Genomic DNA, 24494 nt, shown 5'->3' with positions numbered 1-24494 from the left:
ATTTTTTGATGGTCCTCATACAGCAGTGAAAGATCTAGACAAGTCAGAAAACGCTTTTCCTATGGAAACATGATTTTAACTATAACTACATAGAGGCGATTGCCAGTAGGTAATACATATATATATATATATATATTTCCAAAACAAATGCTTTCTCAGGGGAGCTAAAGGCCACTCAGCGTGTTTTTTTAAAATTCTATTTATTTCAACCAAGCAAACAAAAATTTGTTTCATCTACAGAATTGTTCTGGCTGAGTGTGAGAAATTAGCCTCTTTCTAGCATGGTTACCCCCGTTTTGGGTCTGTTTATCAATGTGTTTTTACTGTCTCACTGGGATCCTGCTATTCAGGACCCCAGTGCTCATAGTTTGTGGCCTACAAGTCAGTATGTTTGACTGTTTTGTCAGTATGCTTGACTGTGTCACTAGAGTCCTGCTAACCAGAACTCCAGTGCTTATGCTCTCTCTGATTCCAAATTTACACTTACATACTGGTAACCCAGTATTCCACTCCAAATTGGCATACTGGACCCCCCTTATAAGTCCCTAGTATATGGTACCTAGGTACACAGGGCATTCAGGAGATCCTTATGGGCTGCAGCATTTCTTTTGCTACCCATAAGGAGCTCATACAAACATATTGTCAGGACCGCTATTGTAGCCTGAATGAAATAGTGTAAGCACTATTTCACAGCCATTTACTGCACCAGGACGCCTATAAGTCACCTATATATCTAACCTTAAAACCCTGAAGGCTAGGCGCACAGTACCTGTGTGTGAGGGCACCCCTGCACTTGCAGAGATGCCCCCACGTCATCCAGTCCCATTTTCTCAGACTTCGTGAGTGAGGGGACACCACTTTAAGTATGCACTACATATAGGTCAACACATATATGTAGCTTCAAATGGCCATTTGAGGTGTCTAGAATTGAGAAATTGTACCTCCAATCCGATTCTGGTATTGGGGGCCAATTCCATGCACCCTGGGGGCTCCACCATGGACCCCCAGTACTGCCATACCAGCCTCCTGAGGTTTTCACTGCAGCCCCAGCTGCTGCCACCCCACAGACAGGCTTCTGCCCTCCTGAAGCTTGAGCAGCTCAATCCCAGGAAGGCAGAACAAAGCATTTCCTTTAGGAGAGGGGTGTTACACCCTCTCCCTTTGGAAATAGGTGTTACAGGCATGGGAGGGGTTTCCTCCCAAAGATTCTGGAAGTGCTTTGAAGGGCACAGATGGTGCCCTCCTTGCATAATCCAGTCTACCCCGGTTCAGGGACCCCCAGTCCCTGCTCTGGCATGAAACTGGAAAAAGGAGCGGCAAGTGACCACTCCCCTGTCCATCACCAACCCATGGGTGGTGCCCAGAGCTCCTCCAGAGTGTCCCTGGGTTCTGCCATCTTGTTTTCAGGATGTTCAGGGAACTCTGGGAGCATTTGAGGAGCCACTGCCAGCAGATGATGTCCGAGACCCTTCCTGATAGGTCCATACCTGGTTAGGTGACCAATCCCCCTCTGAGGGCTATTTAGGGTCTCTCCTGTGGGTGTTTCCACAGATTCGGATTGCAAGACTCCAGCAGGGATCCTCTGCATCCTTTACTTCATCTTCTACAGTCGGATCAACAGCAGAACTGCTCCAGGAACTCTACAACTGCAACAAAGTATCCAAGAAAGCTACTGAAACTCTGTAACTTCAGCTCCTGCCAGAAACTGCAACAGTTTCCAGCTCATGCACACTGTGAGGACTGCCTGTCTTCATCCTGCACCAGAAGAACTGAAGGAATCTCCAGTGGAGTGACGGAGTCACTTCCCTGCTTCAGCTGGCACCTCTCTGCAGCAACAACCAGTACTCTGGGTACCCTCTCCCAATGACGACCGTGGATCCTGGAACACAGATGGTGGACTAAAGTGACCCTGACTGTCCAAAGGTCCAGCTGTCCAAATTTGGTGGAGGTAAGAGCCTGTCTCCCTGTGCCAGACAGTACTCCTGTGCTTTTCCAAGAATTCCTTTGTGCACATTGTAGCCCAGGTCTCCAACACTCTATCCTGCGATGCTGAGCTCCCTGAGTTGTTCTCCAGCGGCGTGGGATCCCTTTGTGTAGTGCTGCAACAATCGGCATTTGCAATACCTTTGTCCCCATGCTGTGGGACTCCTGTGCATGCTGGCTGGTCTTCTGAGGGCTCTCTAAAATCAATCAATCAATCTCTGAATCTCTGAGTTTCTGAGAGCCTCCTCTGTCTCCCCCTTCTGGGTAGAGTTGACCTTGTCCTTCCTGGGCCCAGGCAGCGCCACCTTTTGCGAAACACAAGTTTTGCATTTACCAAGGCTTGTTGGCAGAATCCTGCAATGCAAACCAGACTGCATTCATCCATCTGGCATGGGGCATCTTCTGCACCAACCAGGAACTCACATCTATCTTCTTTGGTGGAATACTGACTGTGTCTTCTCACTGGTGGTTCGCTGCTTCTTGGACTTGGTTACCTTCCTCCACAGGTCTTCAGGTCCAGGAATCCATTGTTGGTGTCTTGCAGTCTCTTCTGGTTCTTGCACTGTCTTATACCACAACTTGTAGTGTGTTTTAGGAAACTTGCTGTGTTTTACTCCTGTTATCCTGGGCTCTGGGGTGGGGTTTTTTACTTACCTTTGGTGTTTTCTTATACTCCCAGCACCCCTCTACACACTACACTTGTCTAGGTGGGAAACATACTTTCACCTTCCACTATTTATTTATATGGTTTGTGTTCCCCCAAGGCCCATTGCAACCTATTGTGAATTTCACTATTTGCACTATTTTATGACTGTTTACATACCTGATTTTGGTTACTAGTGTATATTTTATGTATAATACTTACCTCCTAAGGGAGTATAGCCTGTAAGATATTTTTGACCTTGTGTCACTAAAATAAAGTGCCTTTATTTTTGTAACACTGAGAATTGTCTTTCTTGTGTAAGTACTGTGTGACTTCAGTGGTATTCCAAGAGCTTTGCATGTCTCCTAGTTCAGCCTTGGCTGCTCTGCCTACAGCTACCTCTTTACAGCCTGGCTTCTAGACACTGCCTACATTTCACTAATAATGGATAACTGGACCTGGTATAAGGTGTAAGTACCTTAGGTACCCACTACAAACCAGGCCAGCCTCCTACAATGAGCATCCTTTTATAAAGGAATTCCCCAGCTGCTAAAGCCAATTGTCTGTGTTCAGTGTATACAAGCTGGTACAGGATTTCACAGCCTTTCAGCATAAAGATGTCTTCACAGTTCTGCCCCATGTACAGTAGAAGCCTATTGCTTGGACCGAGACTTCATGATCACATTCCATGCATACCTGCGTGCATGGAACGAGATGAAAACTCTGCTTTTCGACAGCTGGACCAGTTTGTCAGATCCCGCCGTCAGAAAGTGAAGCGTTTGTTGTGACTTGGCTGCAGCTGTCAAAGCTGCAGCCAAGCCACAGCAAATAGCTATGTACCAGGGGTGGGCACTCCAAGACATAGCAAGAGTTTGCCCTGGGGGATGGCTGTCCCCAGGGCCATAAGAGGCTCCACGAGGGGGGGCAGCGCAACTCCTCTACAACAAGAATGTCCCGGGGAGGTGGTGGTAACCGGGGCTGCAGGGGGTCTAAAACAGACCCCCTTTCTATTAATTTAGCATATGCCCCAGGAAGGTGATGGTCCCCAGGGCTGCGGGGTGGGGAGGATCACGGCCCCTCCCAAACAAATACCCCTGGGAGGTGGTGGTCCCCTTGGCTTCAGGGGGGGGGGGGCAGGCAGCTGCTGGCATTAGCTTTGGTTAATGCCCCGGGAGGTGGCGGTTCCTGGGGCAGCGGGAGAGGGTGCCCACACTTAAATAATGCCCCCAGGACATGGCCCACAAGGGGGCTTCAAAATGACAAAACGCGGGCGCTTGCACTTTGTTTTTTTTTAAATGTTTGCAACCGATTCCCAACCCAGTTGCGATTCTGCAGGAAAAATGTAACGGGAAAATGCTTTTTAGCCCTGTGGGGGATCTCTCTGGGACTCCTCCACCAGGGCTAAGGGGTCAGGATGACTCCACCCTGACCCCGTTTCTTTATTTTTAAGCTTTTTTGTGGGACTCAGCAGAAGCCCAGTACCAACATTGCTAAAAACACTTCTTTGTTGAAGTGTTGTCATCCAATCAGATCTCAGCACGAGATCGGGAGGGGATCGTGAATCCTTTGCATCCCTATATATACACAGATTTAAATTTCCTTTAATTTCTTTAAAGCTACTGAATGGATTTACGCCAAACAGCAAAAAGGCCTCTTTCTGGAGCAAGAGCTATCTTTCTGCAGAATTTGGTGTCATTCGGTCCAGTGGTTTTGGCGCTGTCGCTGTTCAAAATGCCCATGGAAAAATGAATGGGGAAAACGTGTTTTGGGACTCCCTCTTTTTCTCAGCCCCCACTTGATGATCACCCTGAAACTTTCCAGACAGCAACTGAAGTGATGTCCATTGTTGTTTGGAAAATGTTGTGAAGATTCATCAAATGGTGCAAACGTTATTAACAAAACAAAAAAAGATTTTTCTAAAGGAACTAGTTCTTAACTAGATAATATATAGGTAATATCTATCTCTCTTTGTATAAATACATACAAATATAGGTATATATATATAGATAGATAGATAGATAGATAGATAGATAGATAGATAGATAGATAGATAGATAGATAGATAGACACACACACATACATAGGTATATACATGTATATGTGTGCATATATATATATATATATATATATATATATATATATATATATATATATATAGTTAGAAATGGCCCTTTCTGCATGGTCATTCCTAAACTTTTTGCCTTTCTCCTTCTACTTTTTTCTGAATTTTTGCATGTTGGTCTTAGGACTTACCAGTGTTAAAGTGTTTGCGCTCACTTCCCTAAACATGGTTTGATTGGCATAATCCTTATTTGCATATTTAATTTACATGTACGTCCCTTGTAGAGTGGTATACCATATACCCTGGGCCTTTTAATTAAATGTTACCAGTGGGCCTAAAGCACTTATTGCGCCACCCACTTAAGTAGCACCTTAAGACGTTTCCCAAGCCTACCATTGCAGCCTGGAGGCAGTACCCTACTGCAATGTTGACTTTGCATATACAACCCCTTGTCAAGCCTTGAACTTCCCTTTTATTACATATATCACCCCTAAGGTCACCCCCTAAGACAGGCCCTAGTTAGCTCATAGGGCAGAGTGCTGTGAAATTAAAATGTAAGACATGTAATTTTTAGTTTTATGTGTCCTAGTAGTGAAAAACTTCCAAATTAGTGTTTCACTACTGTGAGGCCTACTCCTCCCATATCATAACATTGAGGATTCCTTTTTGTATTTAATAAGCAGTAATTCCTAAACCATAGATGATAGATATACATGTTTGGAATCTATGAACTTGTAATGATAAACCCTCTTTTAATGGTAAAGTCAGATTTATCATCACAAGTTTGAAAATGTCATTTTTAGAAAGTTGGCATTTTCCTACCTTTAGCCCTCTGTGTCAGCAGCCTGATCTAGGTCACATGACTGGGTGTAATTGACAGTTGATAATTTGTGAAATGCCCCTAGACTGTCACACAGTAGTGGGATTAGCAGAACCTGAATGGCTCATTAACTGACTTGAAGGCGGGGGGAGTGGCAGAACTAAACACAGCCCTACTTGCAAATGAATAAGCTGGGCTCTGCCACCACACAATAGGCTTAACAACTCTGTATTATCAGTGCAGCCAGCTAGGAGCCAGGACGGGGGAGGCAGGATATTCCTGGAGCTTCACAGAACCCTTCTGAAAACTACTCCAAACGTCTAGGAGCAGGGCACCAGGGTATAAAAATAGGTCTATCAGACCTGCTCCTCAGTCCACTACTGGACCTGTGTAAGGACTCTCAGAAGACTGCCTGCTGTTGTGACCTACTGTGCACTCTACCAGACTGCTGCTAGACCTGGAAAGACTGCTTCACTGACTGGAGCCTGCCTTGAACTGTCAGAGGCCAACCCTGCTATGGATCCCTGCATCTTCACCTGCACCCAGGACTCCAGAAGTGACTCCAAGGGCTAGTTTAGCTGGCCCCCTGTTCACAGCCACAGGAACATAACTGCCCCCATCCTAAACCCACACCGGGACCCACCTTGAATGAGTACTGAATCCCAAAGAGATCTCCATCCACTCCTAGACCCTTGGTTGTGGTGCTAAAAGTGCCCAGATGGGCATTTTCTAAAACTGAGGAGTTGGTGTTTTGAACCTAAAACTTTACAAATTCATAACTCTGGTTCTTCTAATTGGATTTTGATGGTTTTGGTGTTAAGTAATGTACTACATTTTTCTCTAGTTTTCTAAATTACTTTGAGGTTTTTATTGTGTTAATGCTTTAATGTTGTTGTCTGTGTATTGCATTAATACTTGACACATTGCCTGTAAGTTTAGCCTGACTCCTTTTCATGACAAGTTACCCAGGGTTAAGCACAGGTTAAATTAGAGACTATTTGTGTTTCGCCCTGAAAGGGATTGTGGTAGTTGCTTGGCCATAGCTCACACCCCAGTTAGTCAACCACCAACCCAAATTTTCATATAAATCTCTCTCTCTCTCTCTCTCTCTCTCTATATATATATATATATATATATATATAGGGAGGTTCGTTCCTTAACTCTCTCTCTCTCTCTCTCTCTCACTCTCTCTCTCTCTCTCGCGCTCTCTCTCTCTATATATATATATATTAATATATATATATATATATATATATATATATAGAGAGAGAGAGAGAGAGAGTTAAGAAACGAACCTCCATCTGTGGACTCATGGCTTGAACATTTTGTATCAATACTCTGTTCGCAATATTGTGACCCTTCTATATTATACCTTCGATACTCTGTAGTACAATTGGCTTAAAGCAACAGGTTTTTTCATCTCCTTCTTTACTAAAACAAATTTCAGGCTTTGAATGAAAGCAAATTAAATATAGATTAGTTCTGAGACATGAAGAGGAAGCCTTCACAGGAAGAGCTAGCACGTCAAAACACAGATGTATGCCACAAGCTTTACATCATAATCTCATTTTGTGGACGACTACGGATGAACTTAAGTTTGACCATCTCTGATACCTTTAGTGTATTTATTTAATCATAATTATATTGTAATTCTGCCACAGAGTGGCCTGTAGGAAATATTAGGAAGAAATAGCCAAGCGGGTAAATTACTGTCTAGTCCAGGCTTTGGCACTTGAAAGAAATTTTTTGAATTTTGAGCATATTACACCCTTCTCTTGGACCTGAAAAAGGTGAATGTATGCAATTTCATAACATAAGAACAAGTATAATGTAAACAGTCCAATTATTTAGTGTTACTCTTCCAACCGCATGACCACACTACATTCGGATTCTGTAAGGTATGTTTTTACACGCTCCAGGACACCATAATGTTCTATGCATAGCTCCTCATGTTTAAGATGCTCCTCCTGAAATAAAAATGGTCTATCTGCATCACTCATCTTTTCAATGAAGCCAGCCCCATGCTTTATCCAATACCTACAACAAATTAAAAATGGCGCTAATGTCTAGCACAGGGAAGCTATGGAAAGTTCACATTAAAAACTGTGCTTTGATCAAGAGCAAAGGATGGCAAGAGTGGAAATAGTATGGGTATTAAGATGATCCAAAGCAGCGTCTAGTACAGGGCAGCAAGGAAAAAACAACAAGAAAATGAGAGCTATGCTAAAAACATAAGATTGGAGACTCATACATTTAAAAACAGTGCGTAGGAACCGAAATGTATGTATGTATGTTATTACTTATTTATTTGGCATTTTCTATACCTCAGATGAATCAACATGCTTTACATAACAATAAACATTAAAATTAACACATTGTGTGATGTAAGAAACTCTGAATAATGGAAAGTAGAAGCCAAATAGCGTATAGGTTCAGAATTATCCTAGGTGAGGACGAAAGAGAGACACGTTTAGCATTTTCCTGAGTAGGTCCTGGATTCTCCTGTAGGCTGCAGGCTCTGGATTTGGCCATGGTGGAACGGTCCAGATGACTGACCCAGAAGCTGGCCCCACTATACCTGGCCTCTTTCCATTATGAGCCATTGGCATGCAGACGTTTGACTTTTTGAACCACGCTGAGAAGGCAGCAGTGCGAGCAGCGGTCCATGGCGTGATGGGGACTCTTTCTCATAGGACTGGTTTTGTTCACTTCCGTATCAGAGGCCACTACCTCTTTCCAAATAGAGGATGAAGCCTGTAAAAAAAGACATAGTGAATATATGGAGGTATAGACACACACACAAATATTTGTACTCAAATGCAGATACTCAGCAGTGACTGAGCAATACAGAGATGCACAGATATATTGATACAGAGAGCCATAGATACGTAGAATCAAAAATATGCACGTTCATAAATACAAAAAAAATGCATAGAGGGACAGATGCATAACTATAAAGATACACCTATAGCAATATTCATTGATACAAAGATGCACAGATACACCGACTCACAGAGACATTGATACCTAGATAAAAAGCTACTCATATTGATAGACAGAAAGATAACTATCTACACAGTTATCCAGATATGCAGACACAAAAGTAAATATTCATAGATACACAAGTGTTTAGGGACATTGCTACACAGGTACGAAGATGAACACACACACATATATACCAGAAGGTAAAGTTAAATGGATTTATAATATTCTGAACTCGCTTACTGATATCAGAGGTTGATAGCTTATGTTATGCAAAGCTCAGACCTTTGTATTTGGGGAGGGTAGTGAAGTGCACTCAATACGTTAGTTGTGGATTTTGGTGTGCTTATTTGGTCATTGTACATAGCACTCACGTTCCTTTAATTTCTGCATAGTAACCATCGATGGGGCATTCTGTTAACGTGTTCACTTTCAAAATTACATGACGTTCGCAGGGCTAATGGGCCACAGCAATGGGGCTGGGGTCGTTTGTCTCTGATATGTCAGGATTTGTCTTATTATGGCTGTGCAACCTAGACCAAGTACTAAGCACTTGACTCTCAGCAGTAGCAATGGCGAGCAGTCACAGACTTCTCAGGGACATTGGTGTGAGAGAAGTAAAACGTCAAAACCACGAGGTGGTAGCCATCTGTGTAGGTGGTCCACATACAAAGCTACCACTTTGAGGCATTCTAGAATTCATAAACACTATTGAAAGGAGCTACTATGCCCCTCACTCTGCTGCGATCTTCAGGTAATGAACTGTTTATGGAAGAATTAGTGTTACTGTTGTGTTATTGTTTAAAGCTTATTGTTTTACGAGTTGGGAACGATTTTTGATATGCGGTTAATATGTGTTGCAAAGATACCAAATTAAGATTACCTTTTGACATTAACAACCAATCTAAATCTTTTTGAAACACCGGTTAAAACCTTACAATTGAATTTCTTGACGTATCGGCTAGGAAAGGGGTGTCTTTTTAGTACTAAGAAATTGGATGTGATATATGCAGCACAGAGCTGGTTTTACTAGTTGGTACTGGAATTGGACCTTTATTTGTATAAGAGGGATTTGAGTAGTCTGTATTTAAGAGAGCTGAATGTGTTGAGGTGAGGATTTTATGACGTGTTGAGACATCCTGAGAGCTTCAAGAAAAGTAATTCGGTACTTAAGTGAATATCAGTGAGACGTTAGTAGGTATAAGGCTCAACCTTTGTGTAGGAGTGTAACCTAGACTGTACTAGTAAAGGGTGGATTTATGAATGCACCTAAGTTGCTTTGGATGTTGTTGTAAATTTTGAGGATGGATTACGATTTGCAATATATAGTTTTTTTGTAATTATAAATAACTTAAATATGGTACTATGCTTAATTAATGGTGAGCAGGTACTAATATCCTAAGTATAGATTGAATATATATGTGATTATTAAAAAAGATTTTTTAAGGGAAGTATGAGTTCAATTTCCCTGTATGGATTGGAGGAAGTTGCTGTATTATATGGTGCTTGTGTAGCTTCTCTATGTTTTTATGTCTCTATAGATTTTGATATGGACAATGGTGGCCCTGAAGAAGCAATCTGTATTGTGAAACACGTAGTGGCCAATTCTTTGAATAAAACACACAGAGTTAATTTGAAGGAAACAAATATTTTCGTGCCTTTGAAATTATTTTTGTATAGGTTAGTGTAGGGGTACAACAAGATCAGCACTCAAGGGACACCTAATAGCATAATCACATAATTGTCCAGCTCAGTGCTTCTCTTTGAAAAAAGACAAGCACCTAATTACGCTAAAACTCAGTACTACATACTGCACAAAAGGTATCCATTTTCCAGGGTAGGGTTAAGATGCTAATACTTCCAGGAAAGGCTTTCCCTTCCTCACTCTGTCTCTTTACAGCCCCCACCCCGCGATACAGCAGCTTATGTGTGTAGTAGTACAGGCTCATCTCTGCTCTCCTAGGTTAGCAGTCTTAAGGCAGTAGGAGCACAGCCTCTCCACCTTATTCTGAGGCTGTGCAAGGCCTCGTATCAGCCTCCCAAGCTTTTGTTCATAATTCTTCCTCGCTGCAGAGGAAAGGTGTCATCTACAGTCAGTCATGGTGGCTGCTACGGTCTAAGCAGGGAGGCTTGGGCCACAAGGCAACATTCTGTAGACAGTGCGGGGCACTGCTGTCTTCAATGCTGGCACCCTCCTTGGCTGACAGCCTCAGAAGCACGGATCTTGCTGGTCTAAGGCAGGCCTTGCCTTGAGGTCAGTCACTTCGGCTTCCTTGGGATGAGATGTTGATGTAGTCCTCGTCAAGGCAAAGGTCTGAGGTTGGCGACTGAGTGGCTTCAAGGCACTTGTAGCTGTGGTGGGAGGATCCATTCAGACACACTTTGGCTAGCGTCACAGGCAGCTACTCTGTTGCTTTGGCAAATGTTGGCAAGTACTTCAAAATAGCAGGCTTCACTTTCAATTACATTCTCCACATGGGCATATGTATGATCAATACCAGGCTCAGTTTCAGTCTGTCAGACACACTTTGGCAAGTGCCACCGCTTCACATGGTTATTCTTGAGTGATACAGACCATTCTGGCACCACCAGCAAGAGCCATGGCTGCGGCTCCAGTGTTAACAATGTGGGATTCACTCAGGCATATTTTGGTTGTGCTGTCAACCTTACACTTCAACTTAAGTGATTGGTTCGAAGTCAGAAGATTGTCAGTCATGCTTTATAGTAGTTTCTGGAGGACAGACCCTCAGCACAGGGAACAACTGCTCATGTCCACAGTAGGTGCTCAGCTCCTCCTGCAGGATTCATCATTCCTTCCACTTGTCCAGGTGGAACTCTCCAGGCTTTTCAGGAGAGGGAAATCAGTTCTTCCTCCAGATCATACTCAGGTGATGTCCTCTCACCTCTAAGAAGCTGGTTGCCAGTCAGGCACTAGCTCTGATTGCATAGTAGTCCTCTGGGTACTCCATGGAGTACCCCCTCCTTGGTCAAAAATAACTTGGAACTGGAATAACAAGTGGGTCAACAGCTCCCACTTTATGCATGGATGGCAGACAGGGGATGTGTATTCTCTGTCAGCCCTTATAGAACATATTTGTGTCAGTTCTCATTTCACATGTTCTTCTCATGCTGTCCTCTAAACTTAAGGCCTAATTCACAAAAGTAAACTTACACTTGTGTGTAGGTTTATGATTATTTGCTATTCACAAATATACTTCACAGGATTGCCCTACCTTTAAATGTGTGGCGACTCCACAGTCATAAAGATACTACCCATAAAATAACTTTGTGAGTAGGAAACAATCATAAGCTTACACAAAAGGCCCTAAGCCTTTATCAAGATTATTGCTCCTCCCAGCGGGGCCATCTCTAGACTGGAACACTCACAACGGAGGCACAAGGAAGAGTAAGCAGTGTGCACTTGACTATCATCAGATACACTTGACAGTGGTCAGGAACAGAGACAAACGTCTGACCCTCTTTAAAGAACCACTCACGTTATAACAAGAGGAACTGCAGTACCACCTTTCACCCCTGCCATCCATCAGATGGCAGCTTAAGGAAGACTAATCAGCAGCCCTCCGAATCAAAAGGACATAAAAAAATTTCTAAGGGGACACCAATCTCCTTTTACTCCACTGCTGTAACTAGGTTCCAAACCTCTAAGGAATGTCAGTAATTCACCTCCACTGTCTGGGATAGTAAGGTTACCTCCATCTTGCGCACATGAACAAACCAGTTGCTTTTAAAAGAGACCACACAGGCTTCTGTCACTCTGGTTCACTTAGGCAATCATAGCATGTAAAACACAAGCAACATGTGTACATCAGTGTGTTAGGTATACCGGCCCTAGACTCTGGCTTCATCTCTAGCTGTAGAACTTTAAACGAGTAAGCAAGCAGGACTCTTTTATCGTGACACAGATAAAAAAAGGTCTGGTCACACTATGATTTTTTTTAAACCTCAGATTGCTGCCACCACTGTCTTAGGCACATTAATGTTTGACACTGTCAGTAGTCCTCTACCGTTATGGAGAGCATGCTTGGTGTGCCTCTCCAAGTCCAGGACCGTGTCCAAGGGAATGCCTTTTCCTTTGTGTAAATGTAAGATTAGTTTAGGCTGACACCAATATTCAAAAGCAGGGATACTAGATACTCACAGATGGGCACACAGGGCTGGGGACACAACTGTATACCATGCAGGGGACTCTTCTGTCTGCAGTCATCCCTAGAGCTCAGTCCTAGGGTAGCTCAGCAGACGACTGTGGGTGGTTGGAGAAAACATGTTTACCTTAAGACTGATGGACACGGGCACAGACAGGGTAGTGTGGCTCGGAATGGGGAGTGGCCTTTCACAATCATGAAGGATTGAAAGACTTATGTTGAAACTGCGCTGGTGATCACACATGGCAGGGGAAACTAGGACACAGAACAGTACTGGTGGCTACAGAATATGAATATATTTATGTTTTTATTGGTATTTGAAGTGCACAAACATAACTCAGTAGCAACAGAGTGCTTTACTGGGGCCATGACCGCAAGGAAGATACAATCATAGGGAGAGGTCAAGGGTAAATAGTCAAGTCAGGGCTAATGCTCCTTGAAGAGGTGTGTCCTCCGGTTTTATTCTCAATTTGACCTTTTCTATTGCTGACGGGCATCCTGTTCCAAATCCTGGAAGCATGAACATAGAAGGCTTTTCTTCTGGTTTTTCCTTTTTACTATGTTTTGACTCCAGTCTGGGTGCATCCAGGTGCCTGGTATGACATTGTCCTTCAGATGTGTGTTTGCTACCCAGATAAGCTAAGGTGCTATTGTTGAGGCCTTATAAACAAGGCAGCTAGTCTTGAAGGGGAGGATTTAATGTGGGTGTTTAAATGTGGAAGTGATGTGGTTGGATTTCCTTGAGTCCTTGATGAGCCCATATGCAGTATATAGAATACTTTGCAGGGATGCCACAGTGGTGTCAGGGAAAGCACTGAAGAGGGTGTTCGTTCCATCCACCTCGAACTAAGGCTTATATTGTTGTTCTGACATTGTCATTCTGACGTTGTCTTCTGAGAGAAAGAGCTTCACTTTCTTTAAGGGGGACTGTTGGAACCAAGCTGTCTTGGTCTTCCTGGTGATGCTTGTTGAATCTTTAACCAGAGGTGGGTATAGAGGGTGAATCTGAGGGATTTTGCTTGGTATATAAGCTGATGGGGTGAAGCTTGGTAGGGTTAAGTTGGAAGACCTGGCTTGAGCCTGGGGTTGTTTGGTGCTGTTTCCTAACAGACAGATTTAAACATTTGAGAGAGTTCTACTTCAGGTACCAGTTGACATCAAAGACTGATTAGATTCAAGGTAGGATCTGATCATCTGTATATCACTTGTAAAGGATACTTGTTGGTAAATTAGAGTATCATCAGTGTATTGATGGTTCTTGACTTTGCTGACTCTAGCAATGTGTCTAGGGGGTGAAATGTTAATGTTAAAGATTATGAGAGGGGGATGGAGACTTTGGGTACTATGTAGGAGACTAGAAGTGCCTCTGATCACGTGGAACCTAAAGTGAGAGCTGGAAAAAGTTGGTGAGATTGGATGTGGTTCACTTTAGACTAGTGGGTGAGAATCCAATCTCAGGATGGTGAGGAGAGCTCAATGGCCAAATGTCTTGAATGCTTAATAAAGGTCACGCAGGACCAAGAGGCAAGAATCATTCCTGGCATTGAAGAGGAGGGTGCAGATGGCTACTTGAAGAGTGAGTATCTCAGTACTGCATCATAGTCTGAATCCTGATTGGTGGTTCTGTAGAAGACATTTCTTGCTTATGTGCTTCTGCAACTTGGTGGTGATTTCTTTCAATAATGGGGATGCAAATGCTGGGATGAGGTGGGTTCAGGGATAGTTTCTTCTAGACCTGTCAGCCTTAAGGTGGTCTCCCCCCAAAAGTTTTGCCTACTTGCTTCATGTTTTTGCTGATGTGTTTGGTTGACTTAGGACTCTGGGCACTTTACCACTGACCACCAGTGCTAAAGTGCATGTGTTTCTCCCCAGGTAACACCAGTTTATACACAGCTGGTATATTTAATTTACTTGTAAGTCCCTTATAAAGTGGTGTACCATATAATCAAGGCCTGTAAATTAAACGTTACAAGTGGGCCTGCAGCACTGCTAGTGCCACTCACACAAGTAGCCAATTAAACATGTCTCAGGCATGCCACTGCGGAGCCTCTTTGTGCAGTTCTACTGCCACTTCAACTTGGCATTTAAAACCCTTTGGCAAGCCTTAAATGCCCCTTTTATTACACTTAAGTCACCACTAAAGTAGGCCCATAGGGCAGGGTACTGTGTACGTATAAAGTAGGACATGTACTTTTAAATCTTGCATGGAGCCAAGGCCCCCTATGCACTTCAAAGACCCTTTGAAGTCACCCCCGCTTAAAAGGCACAACTCGGTATAACCCCTGCGTTTCTGGACCTATAACTAGACTCTGTCAGAAGAAGTGCTGTGCTACATCAAGAAATGTCACTCTGTTGGGCTGATGAACTGGAAGGACTGATTTTTCTGCTGTGCTACCCTGCTGCTCCCTGACTCTGCTGAGGGAGAGCTGGATATAGGGCAATGCCTATGTCCAGCTACATAATGGTAACTCTGAACATATGCACGTTTGGTGTCAAGCATGTTGGAATCATACTGTTGGACCTGGCTTTTTGACAGGGACATCCCCAAACTTTTTGCCTCCTTCCTCCTATTTTTTCTGACCTGTTGTTGTTGGCTTTTGACCTCTGGGCACTTTACCACTGCTAACCAGTGCTAAAGTGCATATGCTCTCTGGGTAAATTGTACTACTGATTGGTTTATCCATGATTGACTATTTAATTTACCTGTAAGTCCCTAGTAGAGTGCACTACATGTGCCTAGGGCATGTAGATTAAATGCTACTAGTGGGCCTGCAGCACTGGTTGTGCCACCCACCTCAGTAGCCCCTTAACCTTGTCTCAGGCCTGCCATTGCAAGGCCTGTGTGTGCAGTTTCACTGCCACTTTGACTTGGCATTTAAAAGTACTTGCCAAGCCTAGAACTCCCCTTTTTCTACATATAAGTCATCCCTAATGTGTGCCCTAGGTAACCCCTAGAGCAGGGTGCTGTGTAGGTAAAAGGCAGGACATGTACCTGTGTAGTTATATGTCCTGGTAGTGTAAAACTCCTAAATTCGTTTTTACACTACTGTGAGGCCTGCTCCCTTCATAGGCTAACATTGGGGCTGCCCTCATACACTGTTGAAGTGGCAGCTGCTGATCTGAAAGGAGCAGGAATGTCATATTTAGTATGGCCAGAATGGTAATATAAAATCCTGCTGACTGGTGAAGTCGGATTTAATATTACTATTCTAGAAATGCCACTTTTAGAAAGTGAGCATTTCTTTGCACTAAAAACTTGTTGTGCCCTTCAATCCACGTCTGGCTAGGTTTAGTTGACAGCTCCTTGTGCATTCACTCAGACACACCCCAAACACAGGGTACTCAGCCTCACTTGCATACATCTGCATTTTGAATGGGTCTTCCTGGGCTGGGAGGGTGGAGGGCCTGCCCTCACACAAAGGACTGCCACACCCCCTACTGGGACTCTGGCAGACAGGATTGAACTGAAAGGGGGCTTGGTGCATTTCTTAGACACTCTTTGAAGTCACCCCCACTTCAAAGGCACAACTTAGTATAAAACAGGGCCTCTGCCCTACCTCATCAGACACTTGCTGGAGAAGAAACCTGAACCAGAAACTACATCCTGCCAAGAAGAACTGCCTGGCTGCTCAAAGGACTCACCTGTCTGCTTTCTACAAAGGACTGCTGTCTTGCTGTTGCCCTGCTGCCTTGCTGAACTCTTGTCTGGCTGTGAAAGTGCTCTCCAAGGGCTTGGATAGAGCTTGCCTCCTGTTCCTTGAAGTCTCAGGACCAAAAAGACTTCTTCCTTTCACTTGGACGCTCCGTGCGCCGAAAATTTAGACGCACAGCTTGTTTCGCGGCGAGAAAGACGCCGCACACCGACGCTGATCGACGCGACGCCCTCGGGACGATCGAGACTTCGACGCACAACCTCGCAAGGACAAAGCCGCCCGACTTCCAAGCAGAAATCGACGCGACGCCTACCGTGAGTGCGAAACTTTGACGCACGACCTCGCAAGGACAACGCCGCCCGACTTCCAAGGAGAAATCGACGCGACGCCTGCCGTGAGACCAAAATTTCGACGCACGGCCTCGCAAGGACAACGCCGCCCGACTTCCAAGGAGAAATCGACGCGACGCCTACCGTGAGATCGAAACTTCGACGCGCAGCCCCGCAGAACGACGCGCAGCCGGAAAATAAGCAGGAGAATCCACGCACAGACCCGGGACGTCTGGTAATCCTCGCGATCCACAAAAAGAGACTGTCTGCGCGCCGGAAAACGGCGCCCGACTTCCCCGCGTGGAAAAGAACGACGCAAGTCTGTGTGTGCTGAGAGGAAATCGACGCACGCCCCCCTTTTTCCACGCATCTCTTCTCCTGTGGCCCTCTGAGGAGATTTCCCACCAGAAACCAGGTACTCTGTGCTTGAAAGACACTTTATTGCTTTTTAAAGACTTAAAGACACTTTATATCACTTTTCAGTGATATCTTTACAAATTCATATTGCAACTTTGATCGTTTTGACCTGAAGATACCCAGATAAATATTATATATTTTTCTAAATACTGTGTGGTGTATTTTTGTGGTGTTATGCTATGGTGTTGTATGATTTATTGCACAAATGCTTTACACATTGCCTTCTAAGTTAAGCCTGACTGCTCGTGCCAAGCTACCGGAGGGTGAGCACAGGCTGATTTTGGATTGTGTGTGACTTACCCTGACTAGAGTGAGGGTTCTTGCTTGGACAGAGGGAAACCTAACTGCCAACCAAAAACCCCATTTCTAACATTGGTGATCAGCGGTGAGGATAGGACTTGTGTTTGTGCAGTGACATACAGTAGCTAAGTATTTCACTACCTACCCACAGTTGAAGGTCAACTTGATTTTTCATCTTTTCTGGCTCTTGGTTCTCTGATGTCCTCCTGGATATACTATTGATATTTTGGACTTTGGATTTTGGTTTTTGCTGATAAGATCTTATCAAAATGGGATTGTGTACCTACTCATTCTTTGTTCCTACTGACCACCTCACTAAGGCTGACCTAAGGAAGCTTTGCAGACAATGGGGCCTTCCTGTAGCAAGGAGATCTACTAAAGCGGAGATGCTCCATCACTACATAGTCTGGGGGGAGGAAAGATGGGCAGAGAGAGAGGCAGCAAGAAACCAAATGACTAAGTACCCCTCAGATGAGGAGGAAGACTACTCAGATGAGGAGGAAGACTACTCAGAGTTGGACAGTGACCCAGAAATAGATGAATGGCTCCGAAGTCAAAGGCGACAGGAGCAACAATTAGAGGAGTATCTTGCAGAGGTTGAGGCAAAAAGACTCTTAGCCCTGGAAGAAGAAAAGATTGCAGCTCAAGAGCTGAGCTGTAAAGAGCTGAAACTGGAGGCCGGAAGGGCTGAGTCCAGTTCAGATGGGGGCAGCAAAAATCTTGCATCTAGTACTGCTGAAGAAGGGCACAAGCCCAGAGATGTGGTGCCCAACTTGAAGAAGGGAGTTGACACACCCCAGGCAGTTCAAGGGTATGAGGTAGTTCCTGTTATGCACAGGGTCCCTGAGAAGGATTGGGGAACTGGCACAGGGAGTCATATTCCTACTGGGGGGAGGGACACTTTACTGACTCTAGCAGAGAGTGACAGAGAAAAGGGTTCCCCCCTGGTGGACGTCCTGGATATAGAGTGTAGAGACATCCCAGAAGAGTTTGGGTTGAGTGTCAGGGACAGACAGATACTGTCTCACCAGTCTCAGGAGGGTGAAGTAGAGTGCTTTTCCAAGGTTGAGTTACTGGGTGGTTGGGTGAAGGGTACTGTGGTTAATACATGTGAAGGGCAGAGTGATGTAATTGCTGGAGAGCATATGTCTGGTCCTTATTTTCCAGAGCTACGCCAACACCAGGTGGAGTGTGAGTTCTCTGACCCCAGGGAACTTACAATGGAGGCAGACTTCTGAGTGAGTACCAGAGAGTCTGAAGAGGCATTTGGGGGTGCTCCTGAAGGGAGTGGTCTAGGTGGTTCCCAACCGAGTGTGGTGGGAGAGGATTGTAGTGTCCCAGGTAGGTCCCAGGTCCTAGAGGGTTCCATGAGGGAACACCAGGAGGGAAGCCTAGCCTGTACCGTAGGGCCACCTTTTGAGGGAAGCCCCGCAGTGTCAGAAGAACTTGGGGGGGTGACTGTAGCCAGCATCCCAACAGTTCTGGTGTCTGGCAGTACCCCTCCTAGTGAGGGGGTGCAGAAGTCCAGACATAGGGTTGAGAGGGGGTTGCAGACCCCAGTGGAGGACCTTGAGAGTCAGGGGACAGCTCTGAGAGCAGAGCCCCCCAGGAATGACCCAGGTGAAACCGTTTCTGGTTTGGGGGAAACCCAGACTCTGCCGGATGGGCAGAGGTCGGGAGACCTGCGCCAACCAGACTCTTGTGTGGCCCTTGGGGACAGTGTGTCCCTTGTGGGGGGTGAGAGTGCCCCCCAGGAAGTCCTGGCATGCCAGGCAAAGATTCAACCTCAGGGTGGTGACTCTGGGTTGGATACCCAGGTTCAGAGGTTAAACTCTGACCTGGTGGGAGGTAGATGTGCCTCCCAAGAAGTCCTGCTGTGCCAGGCAATTGTCCAACCTCAGGGTGTTGACTCTGGATTGGATGACCAGGTTCAGAGGTTAAACTCTGACCTGGTGGGGGGTAGGTGTGCCCCCCAGAAAGTCCTGGCGTGCCAGGCAATTGCCCAACCTCAGGGTGGTGACCCTGGGTTGGGGAACCAGGCTCAGAGGTTAAACTCTGACCTGGTGGGAGGTAGGTGTGCCTCCCTGGAAGTCCTGGCCTGCCAGGCAATGGTTCAACCTCAGGGTGGTGACTCTGGGTTGGCTAACCAGGTTCAGGGGATAAGCTCTGACCTGTTGGGGGGTAGGCGTGCCCCCCAGAAAGTCCTGGTGTACCAGGCAGTGGTCCAACCTCAGAGTGCTGACTCTGGGTTGGATAACCGGGTTCAGAGGTTAAACTCTGACCTGGTGGGGGGTAGGTGTGCCCCCCAGAAAGTCCTGGCGTGCCAGGCAATTGTTCAACCTCAGAGTACTGACTCTGGGTTGAATAACCGGGTTCAGAGGTTAAACTCTGACCTGGTGGGGGGTAGGTGTGCCCCCCTGAAAGTCCTGGCGTGCCAGGCAATTGTTCAACCTCAGGGTGGTGACTCTGGGTTGGATACCCAGGTTCAGAGGTTAAACTCTGACCTGGTGGGAGGTAGGTGTGCCTCCCAAGAAGCCCTGCTGTGCCAGGCAATTGTCCAACCTCAGGGTGTTGACTCTGGGTTGGATGACCAGGTTCAGAGGTTAAACTCTGACCTGGTGGGGGGTAGGTGTGCCCCCCAGAAAGTCCTGGCGTGCCAGGCAATTGCCCAACCTCAGGGTGGTGACCCTGGGTTGGGGAACCAGGCTCAGAGGTTAAACTCTGACCTGGTGGGAGGTAGGTGTGCCTCCCAGAAAGTCCTGGTGCGCCAGGCAATTGTTCAACTTCAGGGTGGCGACTCTGAGTTGAATGACCCAGTTCAGAGGTTAAACTCTGACCTGGTGGAGGGTCAGTGTGCCCTCCAGGAAGTCCTGGTGTGCCAGGCAATTGTTCAACTTCAGGGTGATGACTCTGAGTTGAATGGCCAAGTTCAGAGGTTAAACTCTGACCTGGTGGAGGGTCAGTGTGCCCTCCAGGAAGTCCTGGCGTGCCAGGCAATTGTTCAACTTCAGGGTGGTGACTCTGAGTTGAATGGTCAGGTGCAGAGGTTAAACTCTGACCTGGTGGAGGGTCAGTGTGCCCTCCAGGAAGTCCTGGCGTGCCAGGCCATTGTTCAACTTCAGGGTGGTGACTCTGAGTTGAATGGGAAGGTGCAGAGGTTAAACTCTGACCTGGTGGGGGGTAGGTGTGCCTCCCAGGAAGTCCTGGTTTGCCAGGCAGTGATCCAGTCTGAGGGTACAGACCCTGGGCTGGAAGACCAGGTTCAGGGTGTCCCCCCGGACCTGGAGGGAGGGGCTACTGATAACAGTGCCCCTACCATGTTGTCTTCTGAGGAGGCCACTCCTAGTTGGAGGGTGCTGGACCCCAGAAGGGAGGGCAGGGGGAGGGAAGCCTCACCCCGGGCCCTAGTCCAACCTGTAGGTACAGGCCCCAGGTTGGAGGGCCAGTTGCAGGTTAACAGCCCTGCACTGGTGGAGGAATGGTACAGGGTGACTTCTGTAAGCACCCTGACCATGTTGGACTCTGGGGGTACCGCTCCAGGAGGGAGGGTACAAAGCCCCAGAGGGGAGGACCAGGTTCAGGCTGTCATCCCTGACCTGGTGGAAGGGAGAGTGGTTAAAGGGTGCCCAGCACCTGGGGCTACCGCCCCCCACTCTCCACAGCCACAGTGGTTGGAGAGCTTTGAGAGGCCTGGGGGCTGGCTCTCATCCCTGGCAGCTGTCAGTAATCACTGTGGCTTGCTGTCCAGGTGGACAGAGTTATCCCTGGGGAGGGGACAAGTGTCACACCCCAGGGGTAGAGTGGGCAACACCACTGTGTTGGTCATGGTGGTACTATCCTGCTCCTGGGATACATCTGTGAGCAAAGTAAGGTTAGGTGCTGCACAGATGGGATCCGCAGGTAAGGAGAAAGGTTCCCCATGGGTTGGCTTAGTGGGCCCTGAGAGTATGGACAGAGTGATCCAATTGGAGTCAGGAAGGCGAAGAACTGGAGCATGCCCCTGCTGTTGTGGGCCTGGGTCCTTGTTCTGTCGCCTCAAACAGGGAAGTACATCAGGATAGTGATTGTACTCCCCTGGCTTTAGGCTGGTAGGGGGTCATGTTGGACCTGGCTTTTTGACAGGGACATCCCCAAACTTATTGCCTCCTTCCTCCTATTTTTTCTGACCTGTTGTTGTTGGCTTTTGACCTCTGGGCACTTTACCACTGCTAACCAGTGCTAAAGTGCATATGCTCTCTGGGTAAATTGTACTACTGATTGGTTTATCCATGATTGACTATTTAATTTACCTGTAAGTCCCTAGTAGAGTGCACTACATGTGCCTAGGGCATGTAGATTAAATGCTACTAGTGGGCCTGCAGCACTGGTTGTGCCACCCACCTCAGTAGCCCCTTAACCTTGTCTCAGGCCTGCCATTGCAAGGCCTGTGTGTGCAGTTTCACTGCCACTTTGACTTGGCATTTAAAAGTACTTGCCAAGCCTAGAACTCCCCTTTTTCTACATATAAGTCATCCCTAATGTGTGCCCTAGGTAACCCCTAGAGCAGGGTGCTGTGTAGGTAAAAGGCAGGACATGTACCTGTGTAGTTATATGTCCTGGTAGTGTAAAACTCCTAAATTCGTTTTTACACTACTGTGAGGCCTGCTCCCTTCATAGGCTAACATTGGGGCTGCCCTCATACACTGTTGAAGTGGCAGCTGCTGATCTGAAAGGAGCAGGAATGTCATATTTAGTATGGCCAGAATGGTAATATAAAATCCTGCTGACTGGTGAAGTCGGATTTAATATTACTATTCTAGAAATGCCACTTTTAGAAAGTGAGCATTTCTTTGCACTAAAAACTTGTTGTGCCCTTCAATCCACGTCTGGCTAGGTTTAGTTGACAGCTCCTTGTGCATTCACTCAGACACACCCCAAACACAGGGTACTCAGCCTCACTTGCATACATCTGCATTTTGAATGGGTCTTCCTGGGCTGGGAGGGTGGAGGGCCTGCCCTCACACAAAGGACTGCCACACCCCCTACTGGGACTCTGGCAGACAGGATTGAACTGAAAGGGGGCTTGGTGCATTTCTTAGACACTCTTTGAAGTCACCCCCACTTCAAAGGCACAACTTAGTATAAAACAGGGCCTCTGCCCTACCTCATCAGACACTTGCTGGAGAAGAAACCTGAACCAGAAACTACATCCTGCCAAGAAGAACTGCCTGGCTGCTCAAAGGACTCACCTGTCTGCTTTCTACAAAGGACTGCTGTCTTGCTGTTGCCCTGCTGCCTTGCTGAACTCTTGTCTGGCTGTGAAAGTGCTCTCCAAGGGCTTGTATAGAGCTTGCCTCCTGTTCCTTGAAGTCTCAGGACCAAAAAGACTTCTTCCTTTCACTTGGACGCTCCGTGCGCCGAAAATTTCGACGCACAGCTTGTTTCGCGGCGAGAAAGACGCCGCACACCGACGCTGATCGACGCGACGCCCTCGGGACGATCGAGACTTCGACGCACAACCTCGCAAGGACAAAGCCGCCCGACTTCCAAGGAGAAATCGACGCGACGTCTACAGTGAGTGCGAAACTTTGACGCACGGCCTCGCAAGGACAACGCCGCCCGACTTCCAAGGAGAAATCGACGCGACGCCTGCCGTGAGACCAAAATTTCGACGCACGGCCTCGCAAGGACAACGCCGCCCGACTTCCAAGGAGAAATCGACGCGACGCCTACCGTGAGATCGAAACTTCGACGCGCAGCCCCGCAGAACGACGCGCAGCCGGAAAATAAGCAGGAGAATCCACGCACAGACCCGGGACATCTGGTAATCCTCGCGATCCACAAAAAGAGACTGTCTGCACGCCGGAAAACGACGCCCGACTTCCCCGCGTGGAAAAGAACGACGCAAGTCTGTGTGTGCTGAGAGGAAATCGACGCACGCCCCCCTTTTTCCACGCATCTCTTCTCCTGTGGCCCTCTGAGGAGATTTCCCACCAGAAACCAGGTACTCTGTGCTTGAAAGACACTTTATTGCTTTTTAAAGACTTAAAGACACTTTATATCACTTTTCAGTGATATCTTTACAAATTCATATTGCAACTTTGATCGTTTTGACCTGAAGATACCCAGATAAATATTATATATTTTTCTAAATACTGTGTGGTGTATTTTTGTGGTGTTATGCTATGGTGTTGTATGATTTATTGCACAAATGCTTTACACATTGCCTTCTAAGTTAAGCCTGACTGCTCGTGCCAAGCTACCGGAGGGTGAGCACAGGCTGATTTTGGATTGTGTGTGACTTACCCTGACTAGAGTGAGGGTTCTTGCTTGGACAGAGGGCAACCTAACTGCCAACCAAAAACCCCATTTCTAACACATACCAAAAGGCTTTTGCAAGCATTGGTTGTATGATCCCATGCACTCTGGGGGCTCCTCAGAGGACCCCCAGTATTGCCATTTCAGCCTTCTGAGGGTTTCTGAGCAGCCCAAGCTGCTGCTACCTCCCAGACAGGTTTCTGCCTTCCTGTTGCTTGAGCAGCTCAAGCCCAGGAAGGCAGCACAGAGGATTTCCTTTGGGAGAGGGGTGTTACACCCTCTCCCTATGGAAATAGGTGTTACAGGCTTGGGAGGGGTAGCCTCCAGTCTACACCGGTTCAGGGACCCCCCAGTCCCTGCTCTGGTGCAAAACTGGACAAAGAAAGGGAAGTAACCACTCCCCTGCCCATCACCAACCCAGGTGTGGTGCTCATAGCTCCTCCAGAGAGTCCCTGGGTTTTGCCATCTTGGATTCAAGGTTGGCAGGATACTCTGGGGCATCTGAGTGCCAGTGCCAGCAGGTGACGTCAAAGGCCCCTCCTGATAGGTCACGCAGCTCAGTGACCAATTCCTCTTCCAGGGCTATTTAGGGACTCTCTCTTTAGTGGTTCCTCAGATTCGGATTGCAAGACTCCAGCAGGAATCCTCTGCAAACTCCACTTTGACTTCTGACCAAAGAAACTGCAGCTGGACTCTTCAGGATCCTACAAGCTGCAACAAAGAAGCAAGACGCCTTCTGCAACATTATATGTCCGGCTCCTTCCGGCAACTGCAACATTTCCCCGGTCGTGCATCCTCGGATTACAGCCTGTCTTCAGCCTGCATCAGAAGGAAGAAGGAATCTC

General features: G+C 46.6%; 1 protein-coding gene across 3 annotated transcripts in view; it reads right to left on the bottom strand.

Annotated features, from left to right (window-relative positions):
• Positions 1–7191: 7191 nt before the first annotated feature.
• Positions 7192–24494, bottom strand: part of LOC138260777 (uncharacterized) — a 252241-nt gene continuing 234938 nt past the window's right edge. Inside the window, exon 4 of one of the 3 annotated variants that reach the window (XM_069209228.1) lies at positions 7192–8262. In XM_069209228.1, the coding sequence (XP_069065329.1) occupies positions 8101–8262 (162 nt within the window). In that variant the 3' untranslated portion in view covers positions 7192–8100. The remainder of the gene's footprint in view (positions 8263–24494) is intronic. The other 2 variants (XM_069209227.1, XM_069209226.1) reach the window with 2 other exon arrangements.

This window comes from Pleurodeles waltl, chromosome 10 (genome assembly GCF_031143425.1).
Source record: "Pleurodeles waltl isolate 20211129_DDA chromosome 10, aPleWal1.hap1.20221129, whole genome shotgun sequence".
In the NCBI taxonomy this organism is placed as follows: Eukaryota; Metazoa; Chordata; class Amphibia; order Caudata; family Salamandridae; genus Pleurodeles; species Pleurodeles waltl.
The sequence above is the reverse complement of the archived record's forward strand: the minus strand, read 5'-3'. Positions and strand labels throughout refer to the sequence as shown.